Source organism: Coturnix japonica, chromosome 22, assembly GCF_001577835.2.
Source record: "Coturnix japonica isolate 7356 chromosome 22, Coturnix japonica 2.1, whole genome shotgun sequence".
Lineage (NCBI taxonomy): Eukaryota > Metazoa > Chordata > Aves > Galliformes > Phasianidae > Coturnix > Coturnix japonica.
The window spans coordinates 2,721,177-2,737,219 of NC_029537.1; the positions used below are offsets into that span (position 1 = coordinate 2,721,177).

General features: G+C 54.6%; 2 protein-coding genes and 1 long non-coding RNA gene across 4 annotated transcripts in view; 1 reads left to right on the top strand and 2 right to left on the bottom strand.

The window, feature by feature from the left end:
- Window positions 1-2,371, bottom strand: part of XPO7 (exportin 7) — a 36,280-nt gene extending 33,909 nt beyond the window's left edge. For both annotated transcript variants that reach the window (XM_015883155.2, XM_015883154.2), the window contains exon 1: window positions 2,240-2,371. In XM_015883155.2, the coding sequence (XP_015738641.1) occupies window positions 2,240-2,257 (18 nt within the window). In that variant the 5' untranslated portion in view covers window positions 2,258-2,371. The remainder of the gene's footprint in view (window positions 1-2,239) is intronic.
- A 2,662-nt stretch (window positions 2,372-5,033) lies between these two features.
- LOC107323790 lies at window positions 5,034-8,228 on the bottom strand. Its single transcript, XR_004309507.1, has 3 exons — window positions 8,144-8,228; window positions 7,176-7,371; window positions 5,034-5,677 (listed from the first exon to the last, which is right to left on the bottom strand). It is a non-coding gene; the product is annotated as an uncharacterized LOC107323790 (long non-coding RNA).
- DOK2 (docking protein 2) lies at window positions 5,147-10,568 on the top strand. The gene is made up of 5 exons (XM_015883179.2): window positions 5,147-5,253; window positions 7,146-7,427; window positions 8,157-8,256; window positions 8,469-8,647; window positions 9,330-10,568. Exons 1-5 carry the CDS (start codon window positions 5,170-5,172, stop codon window positions 10,053-10,055), a joined length of 1,371 nt encoding a protein of 456 aa, XP_015738665.1. The 5' UTR covers window positions 5,147-5,169; the 3' UTR covers window positions 10,056-10,568.
- The last annotated feature ends 5,475 nt before the right edge of the window (window positions 10,569-16,043 follow it).

Genomic DNA, 16,043 nt, shown 5'->3' on the forward strand with positions numbered 1-16,043 from the left:
TCCAAAGCACTACGAGGCTGTAACACCTTCATTACAGCTCTACAAACTCACCTTCCTTCTTATTGCCCTGCAAATAACCTGTGACAGCTCTGCAGCTTCGGTGGCAGACACTGAGCAGCTCCTCCATTAGTGCTGCATGGCAGGAGCACGGCACCCAGCTGCAGCTTAAAGGCATCACAGTCTGCATCACCTCCAGCTTCCAAAGCACTACGAGGCTGTAACACCTTCAGCTCTACAAACTCACCTTCCTTACTGCCCTGCAAATAACTTCTGTTATGGCTCTATGTGCCCACCATGCACAACCCACATCAGCAACCAACAACCCAATGAACCCCTGGGTTACCAGCACACAACACCCAAAGCAAAGCCCTCACAAACCATGGGAACTCTGCACAGCTCCCAGCAGGCAGCACGTAATGAACCAGCTCTCCCCATTATTCATTATTCCATGTGACAGAGGGTAACTCAGTGCGAGCTCAATGCACAGGGGTTGATGTGGGAGCTGCACAGCTTTGCTCAGCCCATAGAATCATTTAAGTTCATCAAACCCAACTGTGCTGAGCTGCAGTGTGAGCAGATGGGAGCATCTCTCACCCCAAACTCAACCTATGCACACAAAGCACTGCTTGCTCCAGGCACAACGCATCCAGAGTTTGCATTGAAGGGAACCTCAGTGCTGCAAAGGGAACTACACGAGGCTCTGCAGAGCTGCTGCACCTGGAGCAGAGAGAAGAAAGACACATCAACAGCTTGCAAAGCAAAGCAAACACAGCCGGGATGCAGAGCAACTCCAGCTCTGTTTAACCCATGCAATCACATCAGGCTGCATTTGCACATCCAAGTGCATCTGCAAATCAACTCTGCTCTGAGTGCAACATCTCCCACCTCAACGTTAAACTTTAACCCACGGAGCTGCCGACCCCGTTAGGACGGCAGCGATTTGCACTTGCTCAATGCAATATTTAACAAAGCAAAGCAAAGCGGGAGGGCAGAACTAAAGCCACAACGGCGGCTCCTTCTGCAGCTCTCGAGTCGAACGGCACAGCAAATAAATACGGAATTCATTCGGCAAACTGGGAATGGGATTGAGTGTGGGATAATGGGAATGAATGTAGGATAATGGGACTGAGTGCGGGATAATGGGAGTGAGTGTAGGATAACGGGACTGAGTGTAGGATAATGGGACTGAGTGTGGGATAACGGGAATGAATGGAGGATAATGGGACTGAGTGTGGGATAATGGGAGTGAGTGTAGGATAACGGGACTGAGTGTGGGATAATGGGAATGAATACAGGATAATGGGACTGAGTGCAGGATAATGGGACTGAGTGTAGGATAATGGGACTGAGTGTAGGATAACGGGACTGAGTGTAGGATAATGGGAATGAATACAGGATAACGGGACTGAGTGCAGGATAATGGGACTGAGTGCAGGATAATGGGACTGAGTGTGGGATAATGGGATGAATACAGGATAATGGACTGAGTGTGGGATAATGGGATTGAGTGTAGGATAACGTGAGAAGCAGGATAACCTAAAACTGCAGGACAATGGGTCTGAGTGCAGGATAATGGGACTGAGTGCAGGATAACAGGTCTGAGTGTAGGATAATGTGAATGAATACAGGATAATGGGTCTGAGTGTAGGATAATGTGAGAAGCTACAGGATAACCTAAGAAACTGCAGGATAATGGGACTGAGTGCAGGTTATACAAGGCAACAGATAACAGGACTGAGTGTAGGATAACGTGAGAAGCTGCAGGATAATGGGACTGACTGCAGGATAACGTGAATGAATGTAGGATAATGTGGATAACCTAAGAAACTGCAGGACAACAGGACTGACTGCAGGATAATGGGACTGAGTGTAGGATAACGGTACTGAGTACATATAACACGACCAACCCTGACACCCCGCCGTGACCCCCCCCTCACCCCACACTCCTCGTTCCCCCCGTCCCCGCTGCTCGTTCCCCTCTCGCTCAGTCCCCGTTTCTCACCCCACCCCATATAAATAACGCAGCCCCGGCAGCTCCGGCCCCAACCCACGTTACAGGCCGCGATCCACCCCCCCCCACAACCCACCTCCAACCCCAGGCCCCGCCGCGGCCTACCCGCCTGGAGCAGGCCGCGCTAGGCCTCAACCACCCCTCGGCCCGTCCTTGGTGCTCGGTGAGGCCCACAAACACCACAGGGACCCTCCCCGACCCCCCCCCAGCCCATTTCCCCCCCCTGACCTGCACATGATCCGCCATTTTGCTCCATTCATGCTCCGCTCCCTCCGCCTCCGCCGGGCCCGGCACGCGCCCCCCCCCACAACCTCTTCCTCAGCCACCAGCGCCGCCGCCTCAATGCGCATGCGCGGCGCGCCCTCCCGCCTCAACGCGCATGCGCCGTTCACACCCACCCACCCCTTTAGCCACGCCCACCCCGACGCACGCCCCAACGTAATGACGTCACGACGCCAGTGCGACGCGGAGGGAGGGGCGCGCTTTGTTGACATCGCTCTTAAAGGGGCCGCGCACCCTTTTTTTCCCCCTCGTGTTCCTCCCTTGCTCCCCTTGCCCCCCATGCCCCCCCACCGCTCCCACCGCCCCCAAATTGATGCTCAAAGCACGGGGAGGGGTTTTGCTGTGTGTGCATCCCCTCCGTGCTTAAGTTCTGTGCAGGGTTTGCTGCCCCCGCGTGGCCCGAGGCCGATGCGTGCACGGAGCTGCAATGCATGCAATGCATGCAATAATGGATGTGCTTCCTACGAGCACTAAGCAATGTGGTGCTTTGCATGCACTGACGAATGCATCCCTTCCACGCAACAAGGGCTGTGTGCATCAAGGGATGCAGTGCTTTGGATCCTTTGGTGCTTGCAGGGAATGCAATGCATGCAATAATGGTTGTGCTTCCTACGAGCACTAAGCAATGCAGTGCTTTGCATGCACTGAAGAATGCACCCCCTACATGCAACAAGGGCTGCAATGCTCTTCAGCATGAGCTGAAGGGCTGCATGCAGCAAGGGATGCAGTGCTTTGCATTCCCTGCAAGCACCAAAGGATCCCGTGCATGCACTGAGCATTAACTACTTCCTATGAGCACTAAGCAATGTGGTGCTTTGCATGCACTGAAGAATGCATCCCCTGCATGCAACAACAGCTGCAGTGCTCTTCAGCATGAGCTGAACAGATGCAGTGCTTTGCATTCCCCGCAAGCAACAAAGGATCCAGTGCATGCACTGTGCGCTGAGGTGCAATGCATGCATGAATGGATGTGCTTGCTACGAGCACTAAGCAATGCAGTGCTTTGCATGCACTGAAGAATGCATCCCTTCCATGCAACAAGGGCTGCAATGCTTGTCATGCACCAACAGATGCTTTGCATGCACCAAGGCATGCACCCTTCGCATGCTGCATTTCCTGCACACCCAGAGGGCTGCATTCCCTGCATGCACTGACACACATGGTGCTGCAATGCACACAGGGCTGCATGTCCCACATGCACCATAAGCGTGCATGGGTGCTATTGCTGCTCACTTCCACCCCTTGCCATGCACCTTGCAGTGCAGACCCATGCAGCATCACACTGCAGATGGGCCAAACCCCAACCCCCCATTTCTGCATGTCCCCATTCCCACTCCAGCAGCTGCTCAGGGCTTTGCATGCACCAAGGCATGCACTCTTAGCATGCTGCATTTCCTGCACACCCAGAGGGCTGCATTCCCTGCATGCACTGACACACGCGGTGCTGTCCATGCACACAGGGCTGCATGTCCCACATGCACCATAATTGTGCATGGGTGGTATTGCTGCTCACTTCCACCCCATGCCATGCACCTTGCAGTGCAGACCCATGCAGCATCACACTGCAGATGGGCCAAACCCCAACCCCCCATTTCTGCATGTATCCATTCCCACCCCAGCAGCTTCTCAGGGCCTTGCATGCACCAAGGCATGCACTCTTAGCATGCTGCATTACCTGCACACCCAGAGGGCTGCATTCCCTGCATGCACTGACACACACGGTGCTGTCCATGCACACAGGGCTGCATGTCCCACATGCACCATAAGTGTGCACGGGTGGTATTGCTGCTCACTTCCACCCCATGCCATGCACCTTGCAGTGCAGACCCATGCAGCATCACACTGCAGATGGGCCAAACCCCCAACCCCGCATTTCTTCATGTCCCCATTCCCACCCCAGCAGCTGCTCAGGGCTTTGCATGCACCAAGGGATGCACCCTTCGCATGCTGCATTACCTGCACACCCAGAGGGCTGCATTCCCTGCATGCACTGACACACATGGTGCTGCAATGCACACAGGGCTGCATGTCCCACATGCACCATAAGTGTGCATGGGTGGTATTGCTGCTCACTTCCACCCCATGCCATGCACCTTGCAGCACAGACCCATGCAGCATCACACTGCAGATGGGCCAAACCCCCAACCCCCCATTTCTGCATGTATCCATTCCCACCCCAGTAGCTGCTCAGGACTTTGCATGCACCAAGGCATGCACTCTTAGCATGCTTCATTACCTGCACACCCAGAGGGCTGCATTCCCTGCATGCACTGACACACACGATGCTGTCCATGCACACAGGGCTGCATGTCCCACATGCACCATAAGCATGCATGGGTGCTATTGCTGCTCACTTCCACTTCATGCCATGCACCTTGCAGCACAGACCCATGCAGCAGCATCACACTGCAGATGGGCCAAACCCCCAACCCCCCATTTCTGCATGTCTCCATTCGCACCCCAGCAGCTGCTCAGGGCCTTGCATGCACCAAGGCATGCACTCTTAGCATGCTGCATTACCTGCACACCCAGAGGGCTGCATTCCCTGCATGCACTGACACACACGGTGCTGTCCATGCACACAGGGCTGCATGTCCCACATGCACCATAAGCTTCCACCCCTTGCCATGCACCTTGCAGTGCAGACCCATGCAGCATCACACTGCAGATGGGCCAAACCCCCAACCCCCCATTCCTGCATGTCCCCATTCCCACCCCAGCAGCTGCTCAGGGCTCTGCATGCAGCCGTGCACCCTTTATGGTAACAAAACCAAGGCAGGAAGCGCAGCACGGGGGAGGAAACAGCAGCACCCAACCGCACATCACGTGGCGTCGGTGCAGACTGGGGACACTGGGTGACAGGGGGGCAGCTGCAGATGGATGCACCGGGCTGCAGGATGGAGGAGGCGGTGGTGAAGCAGGGCGTGCTGCACCTGCAGCTGCAACAGACCTTCGGCAAGGTGAGGGTGCTGCATGGGGTTGCTTCCTGCTAGGGTTGCATGGGGGTTGCATGGGGGGCTGCATGCAACGGGATGTGCAGCACCTTAAGGTGGAGGATTCAGTGTTGGGATGCAACATGCAGAGCAACCAGAGCCCCATTGCAGCTCAGTGCAGCGGGATGGGGTCATGCACCAAGTGATGCAACCCCCCCCTGCACTGTTGCTTCAGAGCGTGCTGCAGTTCGGTGACGGCGGCTGCTGCTCTTGTGCAAGGAGGGAGGAGACGTTCAGCACCCAGAGCAAATGGGTTGCATTTGGAGCATGCAAAAGGTGCAGCCATTTGGCTGCTGCGTCCCGCAGGTTCCACTTGCAGCCCCTGTTTTTGGTGCAAAACTTCCTCTGGGGTTGCACGCTTCCCTGTGCAGGATGCAATGAGTTGCTCTGCCTGCAAGATAAGGAGAAGAGATAAGGGATAAGAGGGGTGCAATGGGCAGGGGAATGCCATGGGGAAGGGGATGCCATAAGGGGATGCCATGGATAAGGGGATTCTATGGGCATGGGGGTGCCATAGGTTGGGGGATACAATAGATAAGGGCAGAGGGATGCCATAGCTTAGGATATGCAATGGATAAGGGGTTTCAATGGGCAGGGGGATGCCATAGGTTGGGGGATGCCATGGATAAGGGGTTCCCATGAGCAGGAGGTGCCATAGGTTAGGGTTTACAATGGATAAGGGGTTTCTATGGGCAGGGGGATACCATAAGTTAAGGTTTACAATGGATAAGGGGTTTCCATGGGCAAAGGGATGCAATATGTTGGGGGACACCATGGATAAAGGTTTCCATCCTCCCCATCTCTCCCCCTCCATCCTCCCCATCTCCCCCTCCGTCCTCCCCATCTCCCCTCCATCCTCCCCACTTCTCCCTCCATCCTTCCCATTTCCCCCTCCATCCTCCCTATTTCCCCCTCCATCCTCCCCATCTCCCCACTCTTTTCCCCCTCCATCCTCCCCACCTTCCCCCCCATCCTCCCCATTCCTCCCTCCATCCTCCCCATCTCCCCCCGGTCCATACCCTCGCCCATCCTCTCCCCTCCATCTCCCCCATCTCTCCCCCTCCATCCCTCTCCATCTCCCCCCCTCCATTCTCTCCATCTCCCCCCTCCATCTCCCCATCTCTCCCACCTCCACCTCCCGCATCTCTCCCATCCAATCCTCCCCCATCTTCCCCTCATCCTCCCCAATCTCCCGCTCCATTCCTCGCCCATCCTCCCCCCCTCCATCCTCCCCATCTCTCCCTCCATCCCTCCCCATCACTCCCCCCTTCCGTTTTAGGCGCGTTATTACAGGTGGGGTCCGGCGCGCGAAAAAATTGCGTAGTTCCCCCGCCGCCGCAGATATCCTCCCATCTCCCCCCCTCCATCTCCCCATCTCCCCCCCTCCATCCTCCCCATCTCCCCCCCTCCATCCTCCCACTCTCCCCCTCACATCCTCTCCATCTCCCCTCCATTCCTCCCATCATCTCCCCTCCATTCCTCCCTCCATCTCCCCCTCCATCCTCCACATCTCCCCCCCACCTCCCCATCTCCCTCCAATCCACTCCGCCATCTCCCCCTCCATCCTCCCATCTTCTCCCCTTCCATCCTCCCATCTCCCCCCTCCGTCTTCCCATCTCCCCACCCCTCCATCCTCCCCATCTCCCCCTTCCATCCTCACCATCTCCCCCTCATCCTCCTCATCTCTCCCCCTCCATCCTCCCCATCTCTCCCACTCCATCCTCCCCATCTCCCACTCCATCCTCTCCATCTCTCCCTCCATCCTCCCCATCTCTCCCTCCATCCTCCCCATCTCTCCCCCTCCATCCTCCCCATCTCTCCCCCTCCATCCTCCCCATTGCTGCCTTATGCCATATCAGAAATGGAAGAAATATTGGGCCGTCCTGTACCGGGAAACCCCTTGTTCCACCGCCCGCCTGGAGTTCTTTGAGAGTGCAGATAAACCTTGGAAGGGTGAGAGCAGCCGGCGGCTGGTGAAGCTGAGTGACTGCGTCCATGTGGCCGAAGCGGGGGGCGAGGTTGGATGCCCCCGAGCTACGGCCCCATTCCTATTGGAGACCACCGAGAAGCGTTATCTCCTGGCGGCTGAAGGGGGAGAGGCGGAGGAGTGGGTGAGGAGGCTGTGCCAGCTGGCGTTCCCGGTGAGAGCTATGGGGTAGGGGGGAAGCATGGGTGGGATATTGGGGTGTTGGGTGGTGGGTCTGTTTGGGGTATGGATGGGTCCATTTGGGGTAGGAATGGATGGGATAACTAGGGCAAAGGGGATGCTGGGTCCATTTGGTGTATGGTTGGGTTCATTTGGGCTATGGTTGGGTTAATTTGGGGTATGGATGGGTCCATTTGGGGTGTGGGTGGATGGGATAAGCAGGGCATAGGGGATGTTGGGTTCATATGTGGTATGGTTGGGTCCATTTGGAGTAGGAATGGATCAGATAACCATGGCATGGGGGATGCTGGGTTGATTTGGGGTATGGTTGGGTTCATTTGAGGTATGGTTGGGTTAATCTGGGGTATGGATGGATGGGATAACCAGGGCAAAGGGGGATGCTGGGTCGATTTGGGGTATGGTTGGGTCCATTTGGGGTATGGATGGATGAAATAAGCAGGGCAAAGGGGATGCTGGGTCCATCTGGGGTATGGTTGGGCCCATTTGGGGTATGGTTGGGACCAAATGGGGTATGGATGGATGGGATAAGTAAGGTATGGGGGATGGATCCATGCAGGGTATGGATGGGATAACTGGGCTGTGGGGTGGGCAGGATCAAACTGGGATACAGATGGATGGGTTAACCGGGTTGTGAGGTCTGCTGGGTCCCTTTGGGGTATAGATGGGTGGGAGCCGTGGCTCAGCCCTTACCCTTTCCTTGCAGAGGAGCCAGGAGGAGCAGGCAGTGGGGAAGGACAGACAGCTGAGCTCCGACGGCGACTTCTCCGTGGCTGAAAACTCCCTGTACAGCTCCAGGGGCAAAGGCGAGTGTCTGTGTGTGGGGAGGGGGCCGTGTGTGGGGGTGAGCAGCATCCTGCAGGCAGCACAACATCCAGAAATGGCCTTTGGGTGCTTTTCCTGCTCTGTGGTTTGGCTGGGCTGGGTTTCACTGCAGGTTTTGCCTTTATCAGCCAGACACCGCTTCCCTTATGGGGCTCCCTATAAAACCTCCCTTTCCTCCTCATTCCACCCCCAGGAGTGGAGCAAGACTTTGAGGTGACGTTGAGGGCCACCGAGTCCTCGGAGCGCTGCCGCCTGCGGGGCCGCTTTGTGTTGAGGGCAGGAGAGGAAGCCTTGGAGCTGCGGGGTGTGCAGAGCAGGGATGTCCTTTACAGCTGGCCCTACCGCTTCCTCAGGCGCTTCGGGAGGGACAAGGTAAAGGGGGCGCTCAAAGGGTGGGATTATGGTGGGCGGGGGGTGGTGGGAATCATAGCATCATAAAGTCATTGGGGTTGGAGAAGACCTCCAGGGTTGTCAAGTCTGTCATCCCATCCCCACTGTGCTCATAGAGTTGTTGAGGTTGGAAAAGACCTCTATGGTCATCAAGTCAACTGTTGGTATCCCCGTAGTATCTATAGGGTCACTAAGGTTGGAAATGACCACTAAGGTCACCAAGTCAACTGTTGACCCATCCCCATGGTGCCTATAGAGTCACTAAGGTTGGAAATGACCGCTATGGTCATCAAGTCAACTGCTGACCCATCCCCACAGTCCCCATAGAGTCATCAAGGTTGGAAAAGCCCTTTAGGATCATCATATCCAACTGTTGATCCACAGAATGACTGAGGTCGGAAAAGACCACCGAGATCTCAGAGTTCAACCAACCCATCCCCAACCCATCCCCAACCCCAACCCATCCCCAACCCATCCCCAACCCCCAAACCATCCCCAACCATCCCAACCCCAATCCAACCCCATCCCATCCCCAACCCCATCCCCAACCCCATCCCATCCCCAACCCCATCCCCAACCCCATCCCCATGGTGCCCACTCACCACATCCCCCAATCTCCACCTCTCCCTTCTCCTTGAGGGACATTGCTGTTCCCCTCCTCCAGGTGACCTTCTCCTTCGAGGCCGGCCGGCGTTGTGCCTCAGGTGAAGGGAACTTTGAGTTCGAGACCAGACAAGGCAACGAGATCTTCCAGGTGATCGAATCAGCCATCGCCATGCAGCGGGAACGGGGCGGCAATGGGGACGAAGGCACAAGGCCACACCAACAAACCCAGCTCCCCGAGCGGGTTCAGGAGGAACACCACGCTAAGAGCATCTACAGCCAACCCTGCAGCCCCCTGACCCACAGCACCACATTGGCCGGGCCCAAAGCCCCAGAGAAGGGCACGAGGGGGGATGCTGTGGGTGAAATGGAGTACGCCGTCCCCTTTGATACCATCGCCAAGTCGCTGATGGTCGGTAAATTCGGGAGCATCCTCCATGGTCCTGCTGATGCTCCAGACCCATTGTATGACAGCATCCAAGAGGCAGGTGGGCATCCTCCGTTGCCTCGTCCCCGCGTTAAACCGGAGCACATCTATGATGAGCCTGAGGGTGTGAGCATCCACACTGTCTACGATGAGCCCCAGGAGGTGAAGGGCGAAGCGTGGAGGCTGCAGGCAGCCCCTGAGGAGCCTTTGGGGCACCAATATCCCTATAACCCACAGCGGGACGACTACGCCGTGCCCAAGAGAAACGTCCCATCAATGCAACAGGGCAAGGAGTGGCTCGGGGACACCGAGTACGACAACGTGGTGTTCCAATTAGCCAAGAAGAGGAACAAGCAATGAGAGACCATGGCCAGCTGTGCACATCTGGACAGCTGCGGCCGCTGGAGGGCACTGCACACCCACACTATGGGGTCGGCACTGCCAGGCTCAGGAACAGGGCACGGTGCAACCCAGAACTTGGCAAAGCATCGTCCCAAAGGGACCCATAGCAAAAAGGTGGAGGACCCAGGGGTGCACATCCCTCAATGTAAGAGCTGGGTGGTGGTGAACATCCCCAACCCATCTCCATCCCATGCACAATGCACAGCGTAAGGACCAAGGCATGCAAGCCGTAGTGGCAGCAACGCACAGCTCTGAGGTTGCACATTGCACGCTACAAGGGCCAGCTTGCAAGCAGTGCAGGGATGCACATTGCACCCCATACAGGTCGCTCTGTTGCTCCCTGCCATGTCCCTGCAATGAGGATCGTTCCCCATCACCCCTACAGCTCTTCCACCCAAAGCAAAGCAAAAGCCATGAATTATTTATGCTCGCTCTCACTCAATCAAATAAATGGTGAGGTGCTTGAGTTAATTTCCTGAAGCCTGAAAATCCAAAGTGCAGACTTTTAATAAGGCAAATTAAGTGCTTTCTATATTACACTGATTAAAGCTGTGTATCAATCCATCTATCACATGTTGAATGGAAGGGGCTGAGAACAGGGATGCTCCGGTATAGAAAACCCTATAAGCTTAAAAAGAAATAAGGAAACGATTTTCAACGTGTGACCAAATTAATTAGAGCTCATTATGGCTGTTATTTATTATTAATGGCTGTTAACACAGTCCTCTCCCAATCCCATTGCGTTGCCTGCGGCCTCTTGGTTAAGAGGAGGAGTGGTAACACCTTTGGACTCCGATATCCTATGAGTGTGATGGGATTTGGGCTGGGTTAATGAGGGAGCTGCTCATCACTTTGCATAGGGGTTGGTTGGATTCCCACCTCTCTGGTTTACTCCTTCCTTATTTTGGGTGGAAAATGAGATGTGAGCTGGGATGGAAAGCCCAGAAAAGGGGGATGTAAAGGCTGGAAATGCCCAGAAAAAGGCTGGAAAAGCCCTTTGCAATGCTCAGCATGGGAGTGTGTGGAGCATGAGATGAGGAAACACAAATCGATGGCAGAGAGAGGAGGGAAGAGATTAGAGCACAAAGCCTCAGACAAATGGAGAGCGGTGTAATCTGATTAGGGAGCCGTTGTCGTGATTGTGTTATGCTGATTATAAATCATTAAGGAGCACAGCTAATCACAACAGAGATTTGGGGGGAGATTTAAGGGTTGCTGCCTCCAGCGATGTCCCACCCCAAAGGGGAGGGCAAACCCAAACCCCAATCCAAACAACCAAAACCCAAAGCCAAATCCGAACCCAAATAGAAGTGCAAGACCAAATCCAAATCCAAAGCCAAACCCAAATAACCCCAACCCGTATCCAAATCTGAACTCAAATTCAAATCCAAATCACACAAATCTAAGGCCAAACTCAAATAACTCAAACCACAACTCAAATTCAAAGCCAAAGCCAAACCTAAATCCAAACTCAAACCCAAACCTGAATCCAGACCTAAGTAACTCAAATCAAAACTCAAACCCAAGTAACACAAACCCAAACTCAAATCCAAACCCAAATAACCCAAATCCAAATGAATCAAAGCTCAAATCCCAACTTAAACCCAAAACCAAAGTCAAACCCAAATCCAGACTCAAAACTCAAACCCAAAGAGCACAAATCAGAACTCAGTGCCAAAGCCAAATGCAAACCCAAACAGCTCAAATCAGAAATCAGACCCAAACCCCAATTCAACCAAAACCCCAGCCCAGCCCAACCAAAACTCCAACCCAACCAACTGAGATCCAGACCCCAAACCAACACAACCCAAACCCAATCCATCCAAAACCCCAATCCAAACAGCCAAGATCCAAACCCCAACCCAACCCCAACTGCAACCCAACTCCAGCCCAACCCCAAACCCAGCCCCAGTCCAACCAAAATCCCATCTCAGCCCCAACCTAACTGAAACCCCAACCTAATCCAACCTACTGAGATCCAAACTCCAAATCAACCCAAATCCAACCGCAACCCAACCCCAATCCATCCAAAACCCCATCCCAACCCCAACATAACTGAAACCACAACCCAACCAAGATCCAAAGCCCAACTGAGACCCCAACTGCAGCCCAACTCCAACCCAACCGAGATCCAAAGCCCAACCCAACCCCAACACAGCTGAAACCCCAAAACAACCGAGATCCAAAGCCCAACCCAACCCCAACACAGCTGAAACCCCAAAACAACCGAGATCCAAAGCCCAACCCAACCCCAACCCAACCCTAACTGCAACCCAAATCCAACCCAAATCCAACCAAAACCCCAATCCAAACAACTGAGATCCAAAGCCCAACACAACCAAAACCCCAACACAACCCCAATCCAACCCAACCCCAATCCAACCAAAACCCCAACCCAACCCCAACACAACTGAAACCCCAACCCAACCAACTGAGATCCAAACCCCAAATCAACTCCAACCCAAACCCAACCCAACCCAACCAACTGAGATCCAAACCCCAAACCAACCCCAACACCACAACCCACCCCCACCCCATTCCCCCCCATCTCTCCCCATGGCCATCACCCCATATTAGTGCTGCTCTCTCTGCAGCACTGCCTGAATCCCAGGCGCCACAGTGCAGCTGCAAACTGCATTAGCGTCGCGCCGCGGAGTCCCTAATACAATTACGGGGCAGCATTAGAGGTGCTAATTGACAAACCCGTAATCAGTGCTGGGATTTATGACAATCAGCCCCTGGACAAGGCGGGGCAGAACCCTTCATTCATAAAAATTGCTTAATGGAGGGGTCTGGGTTCTGTTTGCTGTCTGATGGGCACATCATTGGGGTGGGGAATAGGAAGAGGGATGGCAAGGTGTGTTGGTGGTGGTGGGGAATAACGGAATAGGTGGGTTTTGCAGACTGATTTTGGGGGGTTAAAGCCCTTTTTGGTGGCTTGAGACAACACTGGAGGGATTGCATGGAAGAAAAGGGGGGAAAGGAGGTTGTTCTCACCTGCCCACCCCGTATGGAGGATGTGTTGCTGCTTTCCTGCCCTCGGCTGCAGTGCAATTAATTGGCAATTACCAGCAGTCCATAAAGCGCGGCCGTTCTTGGGAAGGAAGCTGTAAAACCACACGACTCGGGCTGCATTTCCTTCACTCCTCATTGATCCCATGGCCTCGGGGCGGCCGACCCTCATTGATCCCATGGGATCTCAGTGGGATGTGGGCAAACCGAGGGCGCAGCCCTATGGGCCCCTGTGAGCAGCAGGTTCAGATCCCACAGCAGCTTTCTCTCCTTCTCCTTCTGTGCAAGTGCAGTGCCATTAAATTCTGTGCAAGTGCAATGCCATTACTGTGCAGGTGCAATGCTCTGCGGGTGCAGTGCTGTTCAGGTGCAATGCCATACAGGTGCAAAGCTACAAAGGTGCAATGCTTTTCAGATGCAATGCTGTGCAGGTGCAACACTGTTCAGTTGCAACGCTGTGCAGGTGCAATGCTCTGCAGGTGCAACACTGTTCAGATGCAACGCTGTGCAGGTGCAATGCTGTTCAGACGTAATGCAGTGCAGGTAAAATGCTGCTCAGATGAAACACTGTTCAGGTGCAATGATGCAACACTGTGCAGGTGCAATGCTGTTCAGATGCAATACTGTTCAGTTGCAACACTATTCAGACATAATGCTGTGCAGGTAAAATGCTGCTCAGATGCAACACTGTTCAGGTGCAATGATGCAACGCCATGCAGGTGCAATGCTTTTCAGATGCAACGTTCAGGTGCAACACTGTGCAGGTGCAACACTGTTCAGGTGCAACACTGTGCAGATGCAATGCTGTTCAGGTGCAACACTGTGCAGATGCAATGCTGTTCAGGTGCAACGCTGTGCAGATGCAACACCAACTACATGCAACACCCTTTGCAAAGCCCCTTACCTGCAGAGCACGCCCTGCTGCTGCATGGCATTGCCCAGTGACGCTGCTGCACGGGATGCACAGCAGACCCTGCAGCTGTGATGCACGGAGCTGCTCACGTCCCACCCGTATCACACCATCCCCTGCACAAGACCCACCTTTCCCAAGGGTTTGCATTGCTCCCTTTGCATTTCCACCCCGCTGCTCTGGGTTTATGGCAGAGAAAGGGGATGGAGCCAATTAGCAGCAGCTGGTGAGAGCCTCGAATGATTATTAATTTCAAACAAAGCATATGCTTCGCGTTAACAATCCTCCGCCGGGTGGCAGAAGGGCCAACGCCATCCAGATGGCTTCAGTGTGCAGCGGGAATGAGCAATGTGCAGCTCTGCCACCACTCCAGCAACGTGTGGGGGTGGGGGGGAGCAACGTGGGGAGGGGTCACAGGTAGCAACCGTGGTCATAAGAGCCCCGTGCATGGCAGGGATGCAGGTGGGTGTATGGGGATGCTGGAAGGCCTATGGGGTGGGATGCTGGGGGTTCTATGGGGAGGGATGCTGGTGATTCCATAGGGATGCTGGGATCCTATATGGATTCTGGTGGTCCTATGGGAAAGGATGCATGGGATCCTATTGGGAGGGATGCTGATGACAGCATAGGGATGCTGGGACCCTATAGGCATTCTAGTGGTCCTATGGGAAAGGATGCATGGGATCCTATGGGTAGGGATGCTGCTAACAGCATAGGGATGCTGGGACCCTATAGGCATTCTAGTGGTCCTAAGGGAAAGGATGCATGGGATCCTAAGGGGAGGGATGCTGGTGACACCACAGGGATGCTGGGACCCTATACAGATTCTAGTGGTCTTATGGGAAAGGATGCATGGGATCCTATGGGGAGGGATGCTGGTGACACCATAGGGATGCTGAGACCCTATACGGATTCTAGTGGTCCTATGGGGACCCCCCCACACCTGTCCTGCTGGCAGAGGGTTTGCACACCCCCGACCCCCCCACAAACCCTTTATCACCCACATTGCAGACACGGGGAGCAGCAGAGCTGAACTCACCTTGGAACGGCACAGAGATGCATCAAGGCAGAGCTCAGAGCACGGCTTCCCTTTTGCAAGGCAGCAACCCCCATCCAAAGCTGCAGGCAGCAAAACAGAGGGATGGTCTATTGCCTCCCATCATTGGGAACTCACCTGTGCTGGTCTCCCATACCCCCCTGTGTGTCATTGCCCCATCCATGGGGACACAGTGGGGCTGTGATAGTGGCCCTGGGGGGTGATGGTGACAATGGAGCTGCTCGAAATCCCATGCCAGCAGTAGGGAGAGGAGCATCTATAGGAGGAAAGGGGTAAAAATAGCTCCGTGTCAGTGAGAGCAGCAGGGGGAGGGATAAGGGGGGGGGGGGCAGGGGGGCAGCCAGGGGCTCTGTGAGAGCAGGCAGTTATAAATAGGAGTAATTAGTGCAAGGGGGGTGAGCGGGTTAATGAGGGGGTGGGCTGATGGAAGAGCTGGGATGGAGGGATGGGGCAGAAAGCATTGGGAACTGCAGCACTGCAGGAGGGGCACGGGGGTGAGGGGAACACCGGGGGGGGCTCTGTGCCCCCAGGCAGGCCATTGCAATGCAATGCAATAGACTGCAGTGCAGCCCTAACCTTAATCCAGTGCAAAGCAAGGCAGTGCAATGCAATGCAATGGAACCCTAACCTTAACCCAGTGCAAAGCAATGCAATGGAATGCAATGCAGCCATAACCTTAACCCAGTGCAAAGCAATGCAATTGAATGAATGCAACCCTAACCCTAATCCAGTGCAAAGCAATGCAGTGAAGTGCATTGCAGCCCTAACCTTAACCCAGTGCAAAGCAAGGCAGTGCAATGCAATGCAGCCCTAACCTTAATCCAGTGCAAAGCAATGCAGTGGAATGCAATGCAACCCTAACCCTAATCCAGTGCAAAGCAATGCAGTGGAATGCAATGCAACCCTAGCCTTAATCCAGAGCAAAGCAATGCAGTGAAGTGCATTGCAGCCCTAACCTTAACCCAGT